Source organism: Hemiscyllium ocellatum, chromosome 5, assembly GCF_020745735.1.
Source record: "Hemiscyllium ocellatum isolate sHemOce1 chromosome 5, sHemOce1.pat.X.cur, whole genome shotgun sequence".
In the NCBI taxonomy this organism is placed as follows: Eukaryota; Metazoa; Chordata; class Chondrichthyes; order Orectolobiformes; family Hemiscylliidae; genus Hemiscyllium; species Hemiscyllium ocellatum.
In genome coordinates this window covers 104,014,171-104,032,278 of record NC_083405.1, presented here as the reverse complement: position 1 = coordinate 104,032,278, position 18,108 = coordinate 104,014,171, and the positions used below count along the sequence as shown (strand labels likewise).

The following is an 18,108-nucleotide window of genomic DNA, read 5'->3' as shown; positions in this document are numbered from 1 at the left end:
ATGACTCAGTAATTTGTGGAGTTCAATAGGGGTTAGTATTGGGACCACAACTCTTCCAGTTACACATTAATGATCTGGTCAAAGGAGCTGACTACATTGTTGCTAAGTTTGCAGAGGATACTAAATATGGGTGATGGTGTCGGCCTTATGAAGCTAGGGCACTGTATTATTTCATAAATGTTCTCTGACCTGCTCCTGCCACGTTCATTGACTTGTATCTCTCAGCTCCTATGTGCCATTTGGAATTTTATCCTTTATCTTATTCTGTCTAGTGTCCTTCCTGTCAAAATGAATCAGATCATCACTGCATTACATTTCATCTGCCAATTGTCTGGTCATTGCATCAATCTATTTATGCCATTCTGAGGTTCTGCACTATTCTCCTCAAAAGTGCATAATATTTCCAAGTTGTGCGTTAACGATCAGGAAGAAGGAACTCAGGGCCTTGTTGCTGAGTGTGCAGGTGACTGATTCCTGATGAAGGGCTTTTGCCCGAAACGTCCAATTCCCTGTTCCTTGGATGCTGCCTGACCTGCTGCGCTTTAACCAGCAAACACATTTTCAGCACTGCAAGATAGGTGCCTTGTTGAGGAAGTGGGTAGGCTGCGGAGGAATTGGACATGTTTCCAGAAAATAAATGGAGCTGCAGGACAAAAACGCTAATCAGTCCAATAATCATGGACACTGGTCACTTTTCCAGGTGAAATAAGTAACTGTTTCTTAACACAATTTGCAATAGCTGTCCAATTTGATATGTTAAATTATTCAGTGGAACCAAAAGTGACTGGTGAGAATAAACAGCTCCATTGTCAACACCTTCAAGGTTAATATTAACTAAAAGAGAAGCAAAGTGGCAGCAGATGGCATACAATGTGAGAGAGCATGTGGTTGTGCACTCTTGAAGGAAGAATTGAGGAGAGGACTGTTTTCTAAATTGGCTTCGGAAATCTAAATCACAGAGGGACTTGGGAGTCACAATTCTGGATTCTCTTAAGGCTAATATGCAGGTACGCTTGGCAGTTAGGAAGGCAAATGCAATCTTAGCATTCATTTTGTGAGGGCTAGAATACAGAAGCATGGATATACTGCTGAGGCTATATAACACTTGGAATATTGAAAGCAGTTTTGGGACTTATCTCAGGTAAAGTGTGCTGGCATTGGAGGGGTGTCCAGAAGTGATTTACAAGACTGATTCTAGGGATCTGGGTTAATTTACAAGACTGATTCTAGGGATCTGGGTTCTGTCTTTTGAGCAAAGGATTCTGTTTCTCTACTCTTAGTTTACAAGAATGGGGGTAGTGGGAGTGGAGAAATGAAACTTGGAGAATACCAAGAGGCCTGGCTAGAAACAACATGGAGAAGCTATTTCCACTTCTAGAAGAAACTAGGACCCGAGGGCGCAACGCTTTCAGAACGGAGCTGAGGAATTTCTTCAGCCAGAGGATGGTGAATCTTTTGGAGCACGTTGCCACAGAAGGCTGTGGAAGCTAAGTTGTTGAATGTATTTAAGACAGATGGATAAGTTCTTGATTTAAGGGGATCAAAAGTTACAAGGAGAAGCCAGAAGAATGGTGTCAGAGGTGGGGGTGGTGATGGGTGCAGTAAGAGCAAAAATGGTCTGATTGGATGAAAATCAGAAAAGGTCAAATGATGAGAATTGGTGCTTAATCAAAGGAAGCAATAACGATGTTTGGAGGAGCTCAGAATAATTAATACTGTCTGGAAACAGAAAAGATTGAATAAAATTGGTCTTTTCAAAATTCTTTCATAGCATTGCTTGCAGTCCAGTATTTTGTTGCCCATCCCTAGTTGCACTTCAACTGAGAACTGAATGATTTGTGACACCATTTTAGGAGCCAATTAAGAGGTAACCACATTATTGTGGGTCTAGAATCAAATATAAATAAGACCAAGTCAGGATGACAGATTCCACTCCCTAAAAGGTACGAGTGAACCAGGTGGATTTTCACAGTGGTTGATGGCCATTGTGTACTCCATTACTGAAATGAGTTTTGTATGCCAGATTACATTCATTGAATTTAAAATCTACCCATTGCATTTTAAACCTTTATTCCAAAGCAATGGCCTCGGCTCCTGGATTAATGGTGCTGGCACAGTACCACTATACCACTATCTCTCATTTAACTAAGTTGGCTAAATGGCTATCAGGCAATCATTGCAAAAGGTTATGGTATTCCTGACTCCTTTTAGTTCTTCTGAGTGACATTGTACTGATTTTTTTTTTACAGCTCTTGTTGCCTTCTATAAGGGTGCAAAGGCACTGCTGCTATTCACTGAGCGGCTCAGGAATGTACAGTAGCCAGAATTTTGCTTATACTGTGAAACCACCTTGTGCACTGCAAGTGGGTGACTGACTTTCCTCAAACCCCAAGTTGAAAAAAGTCCTGAATCACCTTGTGTTTACCTAGAAGAGAGTAAATATAAATCGAATGGTTAGGTTCCACTTTGTAATGTTATTAACCAACTCTTTGTTTCAGTTTGACATGTCACAGAAACCGAGCACTGTTTTGCAAATATATTCTGCAAAATGACTGTTTGTAAATGCTGTTTCTGTCCTGATTTGAAGTGTTTAAAACTGACAAGCAAAATGACTGGCAGCAGTAGTGATGCATATTTATTTCTCTTGAATTAAGACCCTCAGTACATCTTTTAAATTTGTTTTGTACACCTTGTAGATGTTGTTGCCAGGTGCTTGAGTTTGTTGTTTGAGCAAAGTGAAGGCAAGTTGAAACAATATTAACTTTTCAATGTAGTAATGCACCAATTTAGTAATCAGAGTTTTCTTCTGCAGAAGAAAATCGTATATAAATATACAATTAATACTCAGTTCCCACTTTGCATGAAAATGTAAACCTTCCAAAAATAATTGCATTGCAAACAAACAACCGTGTAGGATGTCTAAGAACCAACGCTTGCTAAACATTTAGTATATGTTAAAAGTATATTGTCTAAGTATATAATTATCTGAAGTATTTTCTGTAATATTTTGAATTTTTGAGAATGTTAAATATCAAAAGTATTTGGCTTAGTTACTGTTCAAGATTGTTAGCCTTTTGCTTGCCAGGTAGTGGCTCAGCTGAAAAATGTTCAAATGTGTCTTTGGTCTAATATTACTTCTGGGTGTCCAGAAATTGGAAGGATTCAACAATTGAATTTAACAGTATCTATTATGGCAGAGAATATTGATCATTCCCATTCAAGATTATTGTTTGGTCATCTCCAACATGTGGGATACTTCATTTGCAAATGCAATCACTGGGGGATTCTGGTGCTTCCAACTGAATATTGTCACTTGGACAGAGTGTAAAGTTTTCCATGATATTGTATCTCTGAAGGACCCAATTCCTTGCTTTGAAAAAGATTTGGAAAATCTTTTTGCACTGCTGGTGGGGGGGATCAAATTTGACTGATATTGGATGCACTTTCCTTGTCACTTTGACAAATTGCTGTCCTGTTCACTTATGTAGTGAGAGATTAAGGAAATGTTCAGGATTTTGACAGTTTTTTTCCCCCCCTTGATCCCCATTTAATAGCCTTCACGCCCATAGTGGTTTGGAGATTTGGTTTTATTGATTTACTGTATCGGATCTGATTTATAGTTAAACAGATTCCGCAGATGTGAGGTGTTATAGGATAAATTGCATAATTGCCAATAAAAGCCCGACTTTACGAGCCAATACAAGTTTTGGTTTGAAAGGTGCTATTGTCCCAGAAGTGATATCTCATTAACAAGTATTGCTATGCATTAATAAATTTTTCTTCACCCTTTTTCAGGAGCACCATCTCCAGCGGGCAATTTCAGCACAACAGGTTTATGGAGAGAAGCGGGATAACATGGTTATTCCTGTCCCAGAGGCAGAAAGCAATATTGCCTACTATGAATCTGTCTACAGTGGGGAGTTCAAGATGCCAAAGCAGCTTATTCACATACAGCGTGAGTATTAAAACTTAAATTTTTAAGCAAGGGTATGCAGTATTTCCAAGTTCAAATGGGTCATAAAAATGTACAGCATGGAAACAGACCCTTCAGTCCAACTTATCCATGCTGACTAGATATCCCAACCTAATCTAGTCCCGTTTGCCAACACTTGGCCCATATCCCGCTTAAACCCTTCCTCTGGCAGCTCTTTTATATCTTTCCCTTCTCACCGAAGCATATGTCCTCTGTTCTGGGCTCCCTCAGCCCAGGGCAAAGGCCTTCTCTATTTACCCTATCTATGCCCCTCATGATTTTATAAATCTCTATAAGGTCACCCCTCCGCCTCCAATGCTCCAAGGAAAACACTCCCAGCCTATTCAGCCTTTCCCTATAGCTCAAATCCTCCAACCCTGGTGGTGGTGCCAGTGTAGCTGCGGAAGATGGACTGTTCCACATATCCAACAAAGAGGCAGGCATAGCTGGGGCCCATGCAGGTGCCCATGGCTACTCCTTTGGTTTGGAGGAAGTGGGAGGATTGGAAAGAGGTTGCTCAGAGTGAGGACCAGTTCTGTTAGTCGAAGGAGGGTATTAGTGGAAGGGTACTGGTTGGTTCGGCGGGAAAGGAAGAAGCGGAGGGCTTTGAGCCCTTCGTGATGGGGGATGGAGGTGTATTGGGACTGGATGTCCATGGTGAAGATAAGGCATTGGGAGCCGAGGAAGTGAAAATCATGGAGGAGGTGGAGGGCGTGGGTGGTGTCCCAAACGTAGATAGGGAGTTCTTGGACTAAGGGGGGCAGGACCGTGTCAAGGTATGCAGAAATGAGTTTGGTGGGGCAGGAGCAAGCTGAGACAGTGGGTCAGCTGGGGCAGTCAGGTTTGTGGATTTTGGGCAGGAGGTAGAAACGGGCGGTGCGGAGTTGTGGGACTGAGAGGTTGGAGGCAGTGGGTGGAAGATCCCCTGAGGTGATGAGGTTATGGATGGTCTGGGAGATGATGGTTTGGTGGTGGGAGGTGGGGTCATGGTCAAGGGGACAGTAGAAGGAGGTGTCCGGGAGCTGCCGTTTAGCCTCAGCAATATAAAGATCGGTGCACCAAACTACCACCGCGCCTCCCTTGTCTGCCGGTTTGATGGTGAGGTTGGGGTTGGAGTGGAGGGCTGCATGTTGCGAGGGTGAGAGGTTGGAGTGGGTGAGAGGCGTGGACAGGTTGAGGCGGTCAATGTCACGGCGGCAGTTGGCTATGAAGAGATCGAGGGCGGATAAGAGGCCAGCACAGGTGTCCAGGTGGATACTTCCCTCCAAGGCCCCAAGGGATCCTTCCATATCTGTCAGAAATTCACCTGCACTTCCACACACCATTTACTGCATCCGCTGCACCCGATGTAGCCTCCTCTACATTGGGGAGACAGGCCGCCTACTTGCGGAACGTTTCAGAGAACACCTCTGGGACACCCGCACCAACCAACCCAACCGCCCCAGGACCGAACACTAATTCCCCCTCCCACTCCACCAAGGACATGCAGGTCCTTGGTCGCCTCCATCGCCAGACCATGGCAACATGGCGCCTGGAGGAAGAGCACCTCATCTTCCGCCTAGGAACCCTCCAACCCCAAGGGATGAGAATGCAGATTTGTACAGCTCTCTCATTTCCTTCCAGGAACACATTTTTAAGCTCTGATCTCCAGCATCTGCAGTCCTCATTTTTTCCCTTAGAAATTGACCCCTCTCCACCCTGGGGAAAAAGTCTCCTACTTTTCACGCTATCCATGCCATTTCCAGTCTTCTCAGCTTGTATCAGGTTGCCCATCAATTTCTTGCATTCCAGTGAAAAGAAAGCCAGTCTGTCCAACCTTTTTTCATAGCTAAAATCCCCCACACCAGGCAACATCCCACTACAAGTTGATGGTTCCAGGAAAGGTTTGTTATTCATAGCAAGTTATTCATGCGCTTTTTTAAATGTTTTGCACTACCTAACATTACAGCAAGATTTGCTCAGTATCACCGTGGCTATTGTATGTCCATACTCTTGTTTCTGTGGTCATTCTTGGCACTTCAACCAAGCATCCAGTTTTGTAATAAATATCCTTTTTAAAGCCTTCATAATTTTGAAAACTACTTCCCTTACAGCTTTCTCTTTCCACTAAAAACAGATCCAGTTCCCCAAACTGACCATCCTTATTTCTGATAGAATTTTAGCAAATGTTCATTATAATTTCCAGAGGTCTTTTCAGTGTGTGAGAAGAAATTGCATGCAACTCCCCCAAAATGTTCGATGTTGTTTCCCTCTGCAGTTTTCCTTTTCTCCTCTTTAACTGGTTTTCTTTGATTAGTTTGTCTTTCTGCTTTTTTTTTCCTTCTATCATTTTGTCTTTTCCTCTGACTTCACTCATCCATTGCTTCCTCAGTGTTATTTTCACTCTCACTGCAAGTGAAGAGTTGTGTTAGCTTTGTCCTGTTAGTTCATGTTCTGGGCTATATCTGATGAGTTTGTCAATGATTTGGATATTAAATAGTGAATGCGGTAGTACTGTGGAGTAAATTGTGAAACTGGCATTTTTAGCCTCCGCATCAAGATCTGTACACTGTACCAATTCTGTTGACCGTCAAGTCTTTGTGTTGGGTTGTTTGACATTTTGCAACCAACTATCTATTCACCCTTTCAACTGAACTTTTAACACATTGCATACTCTATTGCCATGAAAGTCTACTCTAACTTTTTAGGGTAAACTAATTTGCCCTTATCCCTATTCTTTTGTTGCTGAATTCATGGTTGAATTGCTTCCTGTTTCCTGATGTGTTTTCAATAATTTTGCTTTAGCTTATGGAATATAAATGTTGCTGGCACAGTTGTCATTTTATTTTGCTTGCCTAGTTTTCTTTGAAGGTCTTGGGCTGCCTTTTTGAACTGTTGCAATGTATGTGGTGATGGTACTCTTAACAGTACTGATGTTAAGTTCTTTTCTCAAGGTTTTTACACATGAGATGCAATTTGCGCACACAACTTCTGCAAGCAGTTAATTAAAACCTGTACAAGCTAGGTGATCCCTATGACACTCTTCACAGGCATGCAACTCGAGTCAAAGAGGCCCTGAACAAAGAAAATGCATCCCCTATATAGGTCAGTTGGTAATGCCTACAGGTGCATTGGCTACTCCCCTGTTCCCAAATAACCACATGTTACCCCAGGTGCAATGTTCAGGTGAAGTCGTCCTCTGAGAGAAATGTAAATGCCCTAATCCTGAGGAATCATTGTATAAATGATTTCCTGACTCGGTGATTCCCTAAGACAATGTAGGTGTGATATGTCCTGGCTTTGAGGAATGGCCATGAAAGCATTTCTGAATGGAAGGGACTGAATGAGAGTGTGGGCAGTATTGATGAAGTGACTATAGAGCTTTGCTGAAAAACATGTTCCTATAGATAGTATGCACTGCAGCCATATATTTTTATGTCCAGGGCCTCTTCTCTAGAATTCCTTTCCTAAACTATTTACGACATTTCCTTTTGTTCTAAGATTCTGCTTAAACCTAACTTCTCTGCCCAACACATCCCACACCTTTTCTCCACTTCAGCCAAGCATGCACATTTTGTTTGAGTTGGGGACACATTGTTTAATGGTGTACTCTAGACAGAATCCAGTCATCCAGATTCACATCTTGCAGAACCTTAACTGCCATCTTGTCAAGTTGTCTGAGTGCCAGTTTTGACAAATATAGCCCTTGCCTTGTTGAAGCCTGGTGAATCATCCTTTTCTAGGAGTATGGATTCAAAGTCCCACTTCTGACACTGACCTTTTAGGGTTGTTGATGGAACAGTCCTAACTCCTTTCCATTGGATCAGGGTTCAATCCCCATCTGTCCAAAACACATGTAGCGAGCATGTTGATTCAAAATGCCTAATTTGTCTGATTATATCTCCAAGCATGTATTAATTGAAAACAGTTGTACTGGGCACTAACGTGATTTAATTTTTAAAAATCATTCACTGGATGAGGGTGTCACTGGCTAGGCTAGCATTTTTTTCTGACATTGAACAACAGATTTGTGGACTCTTGATGCCAGATTTTCATCGAACTCAGATTCCTGTGGTGGGACTTGAATCTGGATCCCCCAGAATGTTAACTGACTCTGGATTAACAGGCCCTAAATGAGGACGAAAGAGTGGGAACTAAGGGTCAGATTGCAGTAAAGGCTTTATGGTTTTAAGTTTTAAATTAGGTCAAAGAAGTAGTAATAAATACATTTCTGATGCATGCTGCATAGGTTTTCTTTCAGTATCTGAATGCAGACTAAACCTGCCAGCATTCTAGTTGATTTATTATCTGAATCGTATGCATTCAGTTCATTAGTGTTTTGAAGTTATGTCCAATTAATTTAAGTAAAATGTTTCATAGATTTGTTTTAAATGTGAGACTTTCATGCTCGCTAGTTGGTTGCTTTTAACTGCAAGCAATATTGTGAAACCTAGTTTGTCTGAACGAGATGGGCGGGCACTATTTCATTCAGATAATTTATTATTCAGTTAATTGATTCAATGCCTCTCCTCTGGGACTCTGAGTGTTTGGACATTTCCTTTTTCCTCGCTCTGCCTGCCTTGCTCCCTCTCTCTGTCTCAGGGTTTGTTTCTGAGCAGAGGTTGTTAAGAAAGCATATGGTGTTTTGGCTTTCATTAACAGGGGGATTGAGTTTAAGAGTCGTGAGATCTTGTTGCAGCTCGATAAAACTTTGGTTAGACCACAATTGGAATACTGCATCCAGTTCCGATTGCCCTATTATCGGAAAGATGTGGATGCTTTGGAGAGGGTTCAGAGGATGCTGCCTGGACTAGAGGGCTTATCTCATAAAGAGAGGTTGACTGAGCTCGGACTTTTTTCATTGGAGAAAAGGAGGAGGAGAGGGGACCTAATTGAGGTATACAAGATAATGAGAGGCATAGATAGAGTCCATAGCCAGAGATTGTTTCCCAGGGCAGAAATGACTAACATGAGGGTTCATAGTTTTAAGCTGGTTGGAGGAAAGTATAGAGGAGATGTCAGAAGCGGGTTCTTTACACAGTTGTGAGAGCATGGAATGCGTTGCCAGCAGTAGTTGTGGAAGCAAGGTCATTGGGGCAATTTAAGAGACTACTGGATATGCATATGGTCACAGAAATTTGAGCATACATGAGGTTCAGTGGTCGGCACAACATCGTGGGCTGCAGGGTCTGTTCTGTGCTGTATTGTTCTATGTTCTCGACACACTTGTGTAAGGGTCCTACAGCATTGCTGAAGCCTCCCACACCCCCACCCCATCAGTTCAATGGGATTGACACAGGAGGCATTTGCTCAGTCTGTTCCCCGTTTAGGAGAGTAGATGGCAGCACACAGTGTGCAAGCCCTCTTCCCCCTGTCCAAACCCTGCCCTGTCTGACATCTTCACACACGCATGCAATCAGTGTTGAAATGGCTCTTTGGTATAGTGTTTCTATCGGGACCTCTATCTCCTTCGGATAATCCGATATTCAGACAATCGAGGTTCCTCTGTACTTATATTCCTTTTCCTACGCAGTGAAGTGTGAGTTTTATTCTTGGAGTTTTTGCCATACTATTTATAGAATAACTCCTTGTAAAAGAAAGTGAATATGTTTAGTAAATACACTGACCTGTCTTGATCATCTTGGTACAAAATTACTTCAGCAGTACCTCTTCCTTTTGCCCCCAGTGCTGTGAAATCTGCTTGGGATTGGGTCTAACACATTTTAAAGAAAAGAGGAGAGACTGTTGGACACTCAGAATAATCTTCCAAAGTTCTCTCTTTATTTGTGAACAGTTTGTTTAAATTGGAAAATTGTTTCACGTGGTGTTAACTCATGCCAGTATTTAAGAAGGGTGAGGGAGACAAACCAAGAAACTATGTAATTAAATATTATAAGCCAATTAAATTAATCTGTTATCGGGATGTTTACTTAAGTCTAAAATTAGCGATAGTGATTAAACACTTAAGTTTCACCTGATCAGAGAGAAGAACACAATTTTGCAAAAGTTAGATCATACCAAAGAAAAATCCCTTTTGGGGCTTTTGCTGGGCGTAATGTCTTCTCAAACTAATCACTTTATTCTTGATATTTGCTTACATGTTGTTTTGATCTTTCTTCATAACTGTGCATCTTTGGACTCTAGGAATATTGATCAAGGAAGCTCTCTTGTACACGTGAGAAATTCCTTTCCATTCCTAATGTGGGCTCTTCTTGCTTAGTCTGTATTAGGCAATTTGAAGTCCCTAAATGTTGCTGCTATTCTTTTGCATACCTTTGTGTTCCACAAATTTTATATATCTCCTTATTGTCTGGAGCTGTGTAATAAAAATGAAACCCTAGAAAAGTGACTCCGCACCCTGTCTTTTTCTGTTTTTTAAATATTTGGGATGTGGAATTCACTGGCTGGGACAGCACATATTGCTCATCCCTCATTGTCCTTGAAGGTGGTGGTGGTGGGCTGCCCTCTTGAATCACCGCAGTCTGTTTTGGTATTAGTACAGCATAGCACTGTTAGGGAAGGACATCCAGAATGTTGACTCAACAATGCTGAAGGAACAGCAAAATATTTCCAAATCAGGTGGTGTAGGTCTTGGTGTTCCCATCTATTTGTTCCATTGTCCTGCTAGATAACTTTGGTTTTGATAGGTGCATCTAAGAATCCTTAGTGAATTTCTACATTGAATTTTGTTGTTACACTGCTGGAACTGTATGTAGGTTTTGAAGGAAGTGGAATGTTTGTAGATATGATGCCAGTCCACCAGGTTGCTTTGCCCTGGGTAATGTTGAGCTGCATTCATCCTGGCAAGTGGGAAGTATCCATTCACATTCCTGACCTGCTTTGGGGTGTGATGGACAGGAGTTTAGGGGTAAGTTATTTAATACTGGATTCCCAGCCTCTGATATGCCAGATATTTTGTTGCTCGTTCAGTTTCTGATCAGTGATTAGCACCCAGGATATTGATATTGCAATTAGCCATTGTGGCACAATGGTTGGTTAATCTATAACAAAAACAGAAGTTGCTGTTTGCAGACAGCAGGTCTTGCAGCATCTGTGAAGAGAAGTCAAAAGTTCATGTTTCGGGTCTGGTGACCCTGCTGAGCTTTTCCAGCAACTTTTGTTTTTGTTTCTGATTTACAGCATCTGCAGTTCCTTTCAGTTTTGGTTAATCTGTAATTGGAGATGGTCACTGCCTGGGACTTGGGTGGCATGAATGTTACTTTCCACTTGTCGGTCCAAACCTGAATATTGTTTAGGTCATGCTCTATAGATGTAAACTGCTTCCAGATCTGATTAGTTGCATGTTATGTTCAACACTGGCTATCCTCAGAAAATATCCTCACTTCGCAGTGAGTCTAGTTTTACAAGGGCTCCTTAATGCCATGTTCTAGTCAAATTCTGACTTCATATTTCTTAAGCACAATAGATTTAGTTCCAGAGCCCTCTAGTGTATCCTCCTGATTTATAACTATTAATGTTTAATGTCCTTCTTAAACCTTCCTGCCACAGCCCTATGATGATTATCCTCGTCTGTCAGCCGTCTTGTGAATACTGAAATTTTGCTGATGGCAAATTTGTGCCCAGTTCAAGTTTCTAAAACATTGGCGATTTTGTTCCACATATCATTCAGTTTCACCAGTAATTAATCTAAGGACAGCTAGAGCATGATGTCCTAATAGTTCTGTTGATTTAACTAAGTCAACCGTTTTATGCCTTGTCTGTGTTTTAAATTGGGTTGCAAATATAGCAGTGTACAAATGTTGAGTTTACTACTTTTGAAGTTGGTGAAAGTTGGGAACTAAGCACAACATGTTACCACTTTTCACATCCAAGAACTGTCTTCATATTTCATAATGCAGAAGGCACTTTTGAAAGCACTTGGGTGTTTCTATGTTTTGTATCGATATTGTAACTTGGAAATATATTTCTGAAGTAGATAGCCATTTGTATAATGTCCAGATTTAATGCTGGTAATTCAATTTTTCATAATTGATTTGATAACACAAGTTTTAGGAGTTGGCTCTGAAAAGCTGAACTTCTGTGATCCTGAATTAAAATAAAGGTTCTTTGATATTAAAAATGAACTCCCTGTATGGTTTTGGAACCTTGGAAGTTTCATGTCAAGTATATGGGATTGCTTCATAATTCGATATTTCTTGTAAAACGTTTGCATTGCAATTAATGTTTGTCAAAAATGTAGCTTGTGCAACTTTACATTCATTTATTGAAGCTGACAATTACCAGAGTAATTTAAGATCAAATTCATTTTGTGTTTTGTGATCATTCACTAGCATCATTAAGATATAGAGCAGCTTTCAGACAACTATAGGTGGTGTTGAGCTCTCCCAGGCCAGGTGCTACATAAGCACCCGCATGATAAGGCTCCCTCTGGTGCACCGATGAGATATTTTCATAACCAGTAATTGTCATTTCTGTAACCTCTGAATGCTGCAGACAAAAGAGGGTGATGTTGTGCTAAGGCTAATAGTGTGGTTATGGTAGGGGATTTTAACTTTGCAAACATAGACTGGGACTGCCATGATGTTAAGGGTTTGGATGAAAAGGAATTTAAGTACGTACAAGAAAATTTTCTAAATCAGTATGTGGATGTACCTACTAGAGAGAATGCAAGCCTTGACCTACTCGGGCAGGGCTGAGGCGTCAGTGGAAGTCCACTTTGTGGCCGTGACCATAATTTCATCACTTTTAAAGCAGTGGTGGAAAAGGATAGACTGGATCTAAAATATCAAAGTTGGCCTTCCTCCAGTTTAGAAGGTATTAGATAAGAACTTTTTCAAAAGTTGTTTGAGTGGATGTCTGCAGGTAAAAGAATGGCTGTAAAATGGGAACTCTTCAAAAATGAGATAATGTGAAGAGATAGTATGTTCCTTTTAGGGTGAATGGTAAAGCTGGTAGTCATAGTCCTACAGATGTACAGCATGGAAACAGACCCTTTGGTCCAACCAGTCCATGCCTTCTAACCCATCCATACCGACCAGATATCCCAACCCAATCTAGTCCCACCTGCCAGCATCTGGCCCACATCCCTCCAAACCCTTCCTGTTCATATACCCATCCAAATGCCTCTTTAATGTTACAATTGTACCAGCCTCCACCACATCCTCTGGCAGCTCATTCCATAAACGTACCACCCTCTGTGTGAAAAAGTTGCCCCTTAGGTCTCTTTTATAACTTTTCCCCCCTCACCCTAAACTATGCCCTCTAGTTCTGAACTCCCCAACCCCAGGGAAAAGACTTTGCCTATTTATCCTATCCACGCTCCTCATAATTTTGTAAACCTCTATAAGGTCACCCCTCAGCCTCCGACGCTGCAGGGAAAACAGCCCCAGCCTGTTCAGCCTCTCCCTGTAGCTCAGATCCTCCAACCCTGGCAATATCCTTCTAAATCTTTTCTGAACCCTTTCAAGTTTCACAACATCTTTCCGATAGGAAGGAGACCAGAGTTGCACGCAATATTCTAACAGTGGCCTAACCTATGTCCTGTACAGCCACAACATGACCTCCCAACTCCTGTACTCGATACTCTGACCAATAAAGGAAAGCATACCAAATGTCGTCTTTACTATCTGATCTACCTGCAACTCCACTTTCAAGGAGCTATGAACCTGCACTCCAAGGTCCCTTTGTTTAGCAACACTCCCTAGGACCTTACCATTAAGTGCATAAGTCATGCTAAGATTTGCTTTCCCGAAATGCAACACCTCACATTTATCTGAATTAAACCCCATCTGCCACTTCTCAGCCCATTGGCCCAGATCCTGTTGTAATCTGAGGTAGCCCTCTTCGCTGTCAACTACACCTTCAATTTTGGTGTCATCTGCAAACTTAGTAACTGTACCTCTTATGCTCACATCCAATTCATTTATGTAAATGACAAAAAGTAGAGGACCCAGCACCGATCCTTGTGGCACTCCACTGGTCACAGACCTCCAGTCTGAAAAACCACCCTCTGTCTTCTACCTTTTGAGCCAGTTCTGTATCTAAATGGCTAGTTCTCCCTGTATTCCATGAGATCTAACCTTGCTAATCAGTGTCCCATAGGGAACCTTGTCGAACACTTGACTGAAGATCATGTCGATCACATCTACTGCTCTGCCCTCATCAATCCTCTTTGTTACTTCATCAAAAAACTCAATCAAGTTTGTGAGACATGATTTCCCACGCACAAAGCCATGTTGACTATCACAAAGCAGACCTTGCCTTTCCAAATACATGTACATCCTGTCCCTCAGGATTCCCTCCAACAAGCTGCCCACCACTGAGGTCAGGCTCATTGGTCTGTAGTTCCCTGGCTTGTCCTTACGACCCTTCTTAAACAATGGCACCACGTTTGCCAACCTCCAGTCTTCCGGCACCTCACGTGACTATCGATGACAAATATCTCAGCAAGAGGCCCAGCAATCCCTTCTCTAGCTTCCCACAGAGTTTTCGGGTACACCTGATCAGGTCCTGGGGATTTATCCACCTTTTTAACCATTTCAAGACATCCAGCACTTCCTCCCCTGTAATCTGGACATTTTGCAAGATATCACCATCTATTTCCTTACAGTCTATATCTTCCATATCCTTTTCCACAGTAAATACTGCTGCAAAATATTCATTTAGTATCTCTGCCATTTTCTGTGGCTCCACACAAAGGCTGCCTTGCTGATCTTTGAGGGGCCCTATTCTCTCCCTAGTTACCCTTTTTATCCTTAATATATATGAAAAAACTCTTTGGATTCTCCTTAATTCTATTTGCCAAAGCTATCTCATGTTCCCGTTTTGCCCTCCAATTTAGAACTTCAGCTTTTAGATCTGGTCTATCCTTTTCCATCACTATTTTAAAATGAATAGAATTATGGTCGCTGGCCCCAAAGTGCTCCCCCATTGACACCTCAATCACCTTCCCTGCCTTATTTCCCAAGAGTAGGTCAAGTTTTGCACCTTCTCTAGTAGGTACATCCACATACTGAATCAGAAAATTGTCTTGTACACACTTAATTCCTCTCCATCTAAACCTTTAACACTATGGCAGTCCCAGTCTGTTTGGAAAGTTAAAATCCCCTACCATAACCACCATATTACTCTTACAGATAGCTGAGATCTCCTTACAAGTTTGTTTCTCAATTTCCCTCTGACTATTGGGGGGATCTATAATACAATCCCAATAAGGTGATCATCCCTTTTTATTTCTCAGTTTAACTAAGGTAGTAAGGAAAAGCTGTTTAGTTGTTTTTCCCGAGATCCTTACATGCTGAATGCAACTGCCAACTTCTGCAAACAACAACCAAATTTTATTAAATAAGTACAATATAAACTTTGGAGAAACACTGGACGCTCTTCGCCATGCTTGCGAAGCATGTCCAGGGAAGCGCTCTGAACAAAGGAAGCAGTCCTTCCTTTATGCGAAATCTTTACATCAGTCAGTAATGCTCACAAGACAACCCCCAGTCACTCCCTCTGTAACATGACACTCAAGACACAATGCAGTGACAACGTCATCTCCAGAATCAGTGTAATGCAAGTCATGCCTTAATGGCCAGATCTGGTGTGAATTGTATTTTTTTATAACTATAGGAGTAGTCAAATTCCAACTGTAACGTTCTTATTGATTTCTGAGAAGGGGATGAAAATGTGTATATATAGGAGGTAACAATGTAAATTGCTCTGAATGACAAGGAAATGGCCATGTAAATGGCTCTGAATAATAGGTGATAATGTAAATTTCTTACAATCTTGCTGTAAGTGAGAGGCATCCCATCTTAGCCTCAAGATATCCAGTTTCCTGCAGGTCAGCAGAGCAAGTTAACTCTTCAATATCACAAAGCTAGGGGATTTTAGACCGATGAGTCTGACATTGATGGTGGGCAAGTTGTTGGAGGGACTTCTGAGGGACAGGATGTACATGTATTTGGAAAGGCAAGGACTGATTCGGGATAGTCAACATGGCATTGTGCATGTGAAATAGTGTCTGACTAACTAGTTTTTTGAATAAGGAACAAAGGATTGATGAGGGCGGAGCAGTGGACATGATCTATCTGGACTTCATTAAGTCTTTAACAAGGTTTCTAATAGACTGGTTAGTGAAGTTAGATTACATGGAATACTGGGAGAATTGGCTCGAAGATATAAAAAAAGTGCGTGATGGTGGAGGGTTGCTTGCTGCCCAGCACTGGCGGGCCTCCATTCTGTCTCAAGGCCCGTTACTCAGTGAGTCTGCTGTTCAGTTAGGTATTTTTAAAATTTCACCGTTGAACTATCACTTATTCAGAAAGTCTAAAAATTCCAAAAACCACTTGGTACCGACTGTTTTGGGTAAAGAATTGTGTACCTGTACAAGGATATTGCCAGCATCGGAAGGTGTGAGCTGTGGGGAAAGGCTGGGGCTATTTTCCCTGGAGCTCCAGAGCCTGAGGGATTACATTGTAGAAGTTTATAAAATCATGAAGATCATGAGTAGGGTGAATAGACAAGATCTCTTCCCCAGGGAAGGGGTGTCCAAAATTGGAAGGCCCAAGTTTAAGATCAGAGGGTAAAAATTTAAGAGACCTAAGGGGAAATTCTTTCATGCAGAGAGTGGTGTGTATGGAATAAGCTGTCAGAGGAGATGGTGGAGGTTGGTACAAATACAACATTTTAAAAGCATTAGGACAGGCATATGAATAGGAAGGTTTTAGAGGGATATGGGCCAAATGCTGGCAAGTGGGACTAGATTTACTTACGATATTTGATCAGTATGGATCAGTTGGACTGATTTCCGTGTTGTATGTCCCTGAGACTATGACCCTGTACCTACTGACAATTGGATTCCAATTACCTATGCACAGTTCGAGCTCCTAGTATTTATTCACTAACCGGTTCCATCATGCAGTGTCTTTGCATCAGAAAGCTGATACTTTTTTTTTGGCATGATGTTTTATCTTAGAGTCATAGAGATGTACAGCATGGAAACAGACCCTTTGGTCCAACTCGTCCATGCCGACCAGATATCCCACCCTAATCTAGTCCCATTTGCCAGCTCTTGACCATATCCCTCAACCCTTTCTATTCATATATCCATCCAAATGAGTCCTAAATGTTGCAATTGTACTAGCCTTCTCCACTTTCTCTGGCAGCTCATTCCATACATGTACCACCCTCGGTGAAAAAGTTACCCCGTAGTTCCCTTTTTTTATATTTTTTTTATATATCTTCTGCTCTTACTGTATACCTTTTACCTCTAGTTCTGGACTCCCTGACCCCAGGTAAAAAAAACAGGTGGTCTATTTATCCTATCCGTGATTTTATAAACCTGAGATGACCCCTCAGCCTCCAATGCTCCAGGGAAAACAGCCCTAGCCTGTTCAACTTCTTCCTATAGCTCAAATCCTCCAACCCTGGCAACATCCTTAAATCTTTTCTTAACCCTTTCAAGTTTCACAAAATTGTCCTATTTGGAAGGAGGCAAGAATTTTAAGCAATATTACAAAAGTGGATGTGAGCATAAGAGTATAGTCAGTAAGTTTGCTAATGACACCAAAATTGGAGGTGTAGTGGACAGCGAAAAAAAGTTACCTCCGATTACAACGGGATCTTGATCAGATGGGCCAATGGACTGAGAAGTGGTGGAAGGAATTTAATTTAGATAAATATGATGTGCTGCATTTTGGGAAAGCAAATCTTAGCAGGACTAATGGTAAGGTCCTAGGGAATGTTGCTGAACAAAGATTTTGGAGTCCAGGTTATTCACTCCTTGAAAGTGGAGTCGCAGGTAGATAGGATAGTGAAGAAGACTTTTTGTATGCTTTCCTTTGGTCAGAGTATTGAGTACAGGAGTTGGGAGATCATGTTGCAGCTGTACAGGACATTGGTTAGGCCACTGTTGAAATATTGCATGCAGTTCTGGTCTTCCTATCGGAAAGACATTGTGAAACTTGAAAGGGTTCAGAAAAGATTTACAAGGATGTTGCCAGGGTTGGAGGATTTGAGCTATAGGGAAAGGCTGAACAGGCAAGGGCTGTTTTTCCTGGAGTGTCGGAGGCTGAGGAGTGACCTTATCGAGGATTATAAAATGATGAGTGGCTTGGATAGGATAAATAGACAAAGGGATAAGTCTTTTCCGTGGGGTCGGGGAGTCCAGAACTAGAGGGCATAGGTTTAGGGTGAGAGGGGAA

At 41.7% G+C, this 18,108-nt stretch overlaps 1 protein-coding gene across 3 annotated transcripts in view; it reads left to right on the top strand.

Moving 5' to 3' along the window:
- LOC132815811 (enhancer of polycomb homolog 1-like) overlaps positions 1-18,108 on the top strand; it is a 238,959-nt gene that overhangs the window by 176,530 nt on the left and 44,321 nt on the right. For all 3 annotated transcript variants that reach the window (XM_060825074.1, XM_060825072.1, XM_060825073.1), the window contains one exon: positions 3,796-3,955. In XM_060825074.1, coding sequence (XP_060681057.1) covers positions 3,796-3,955 — 160 coding nt within the window. The remainder of the gene's footprint in view (positions 1-3,795; positions 3,956-18,108) is intronic.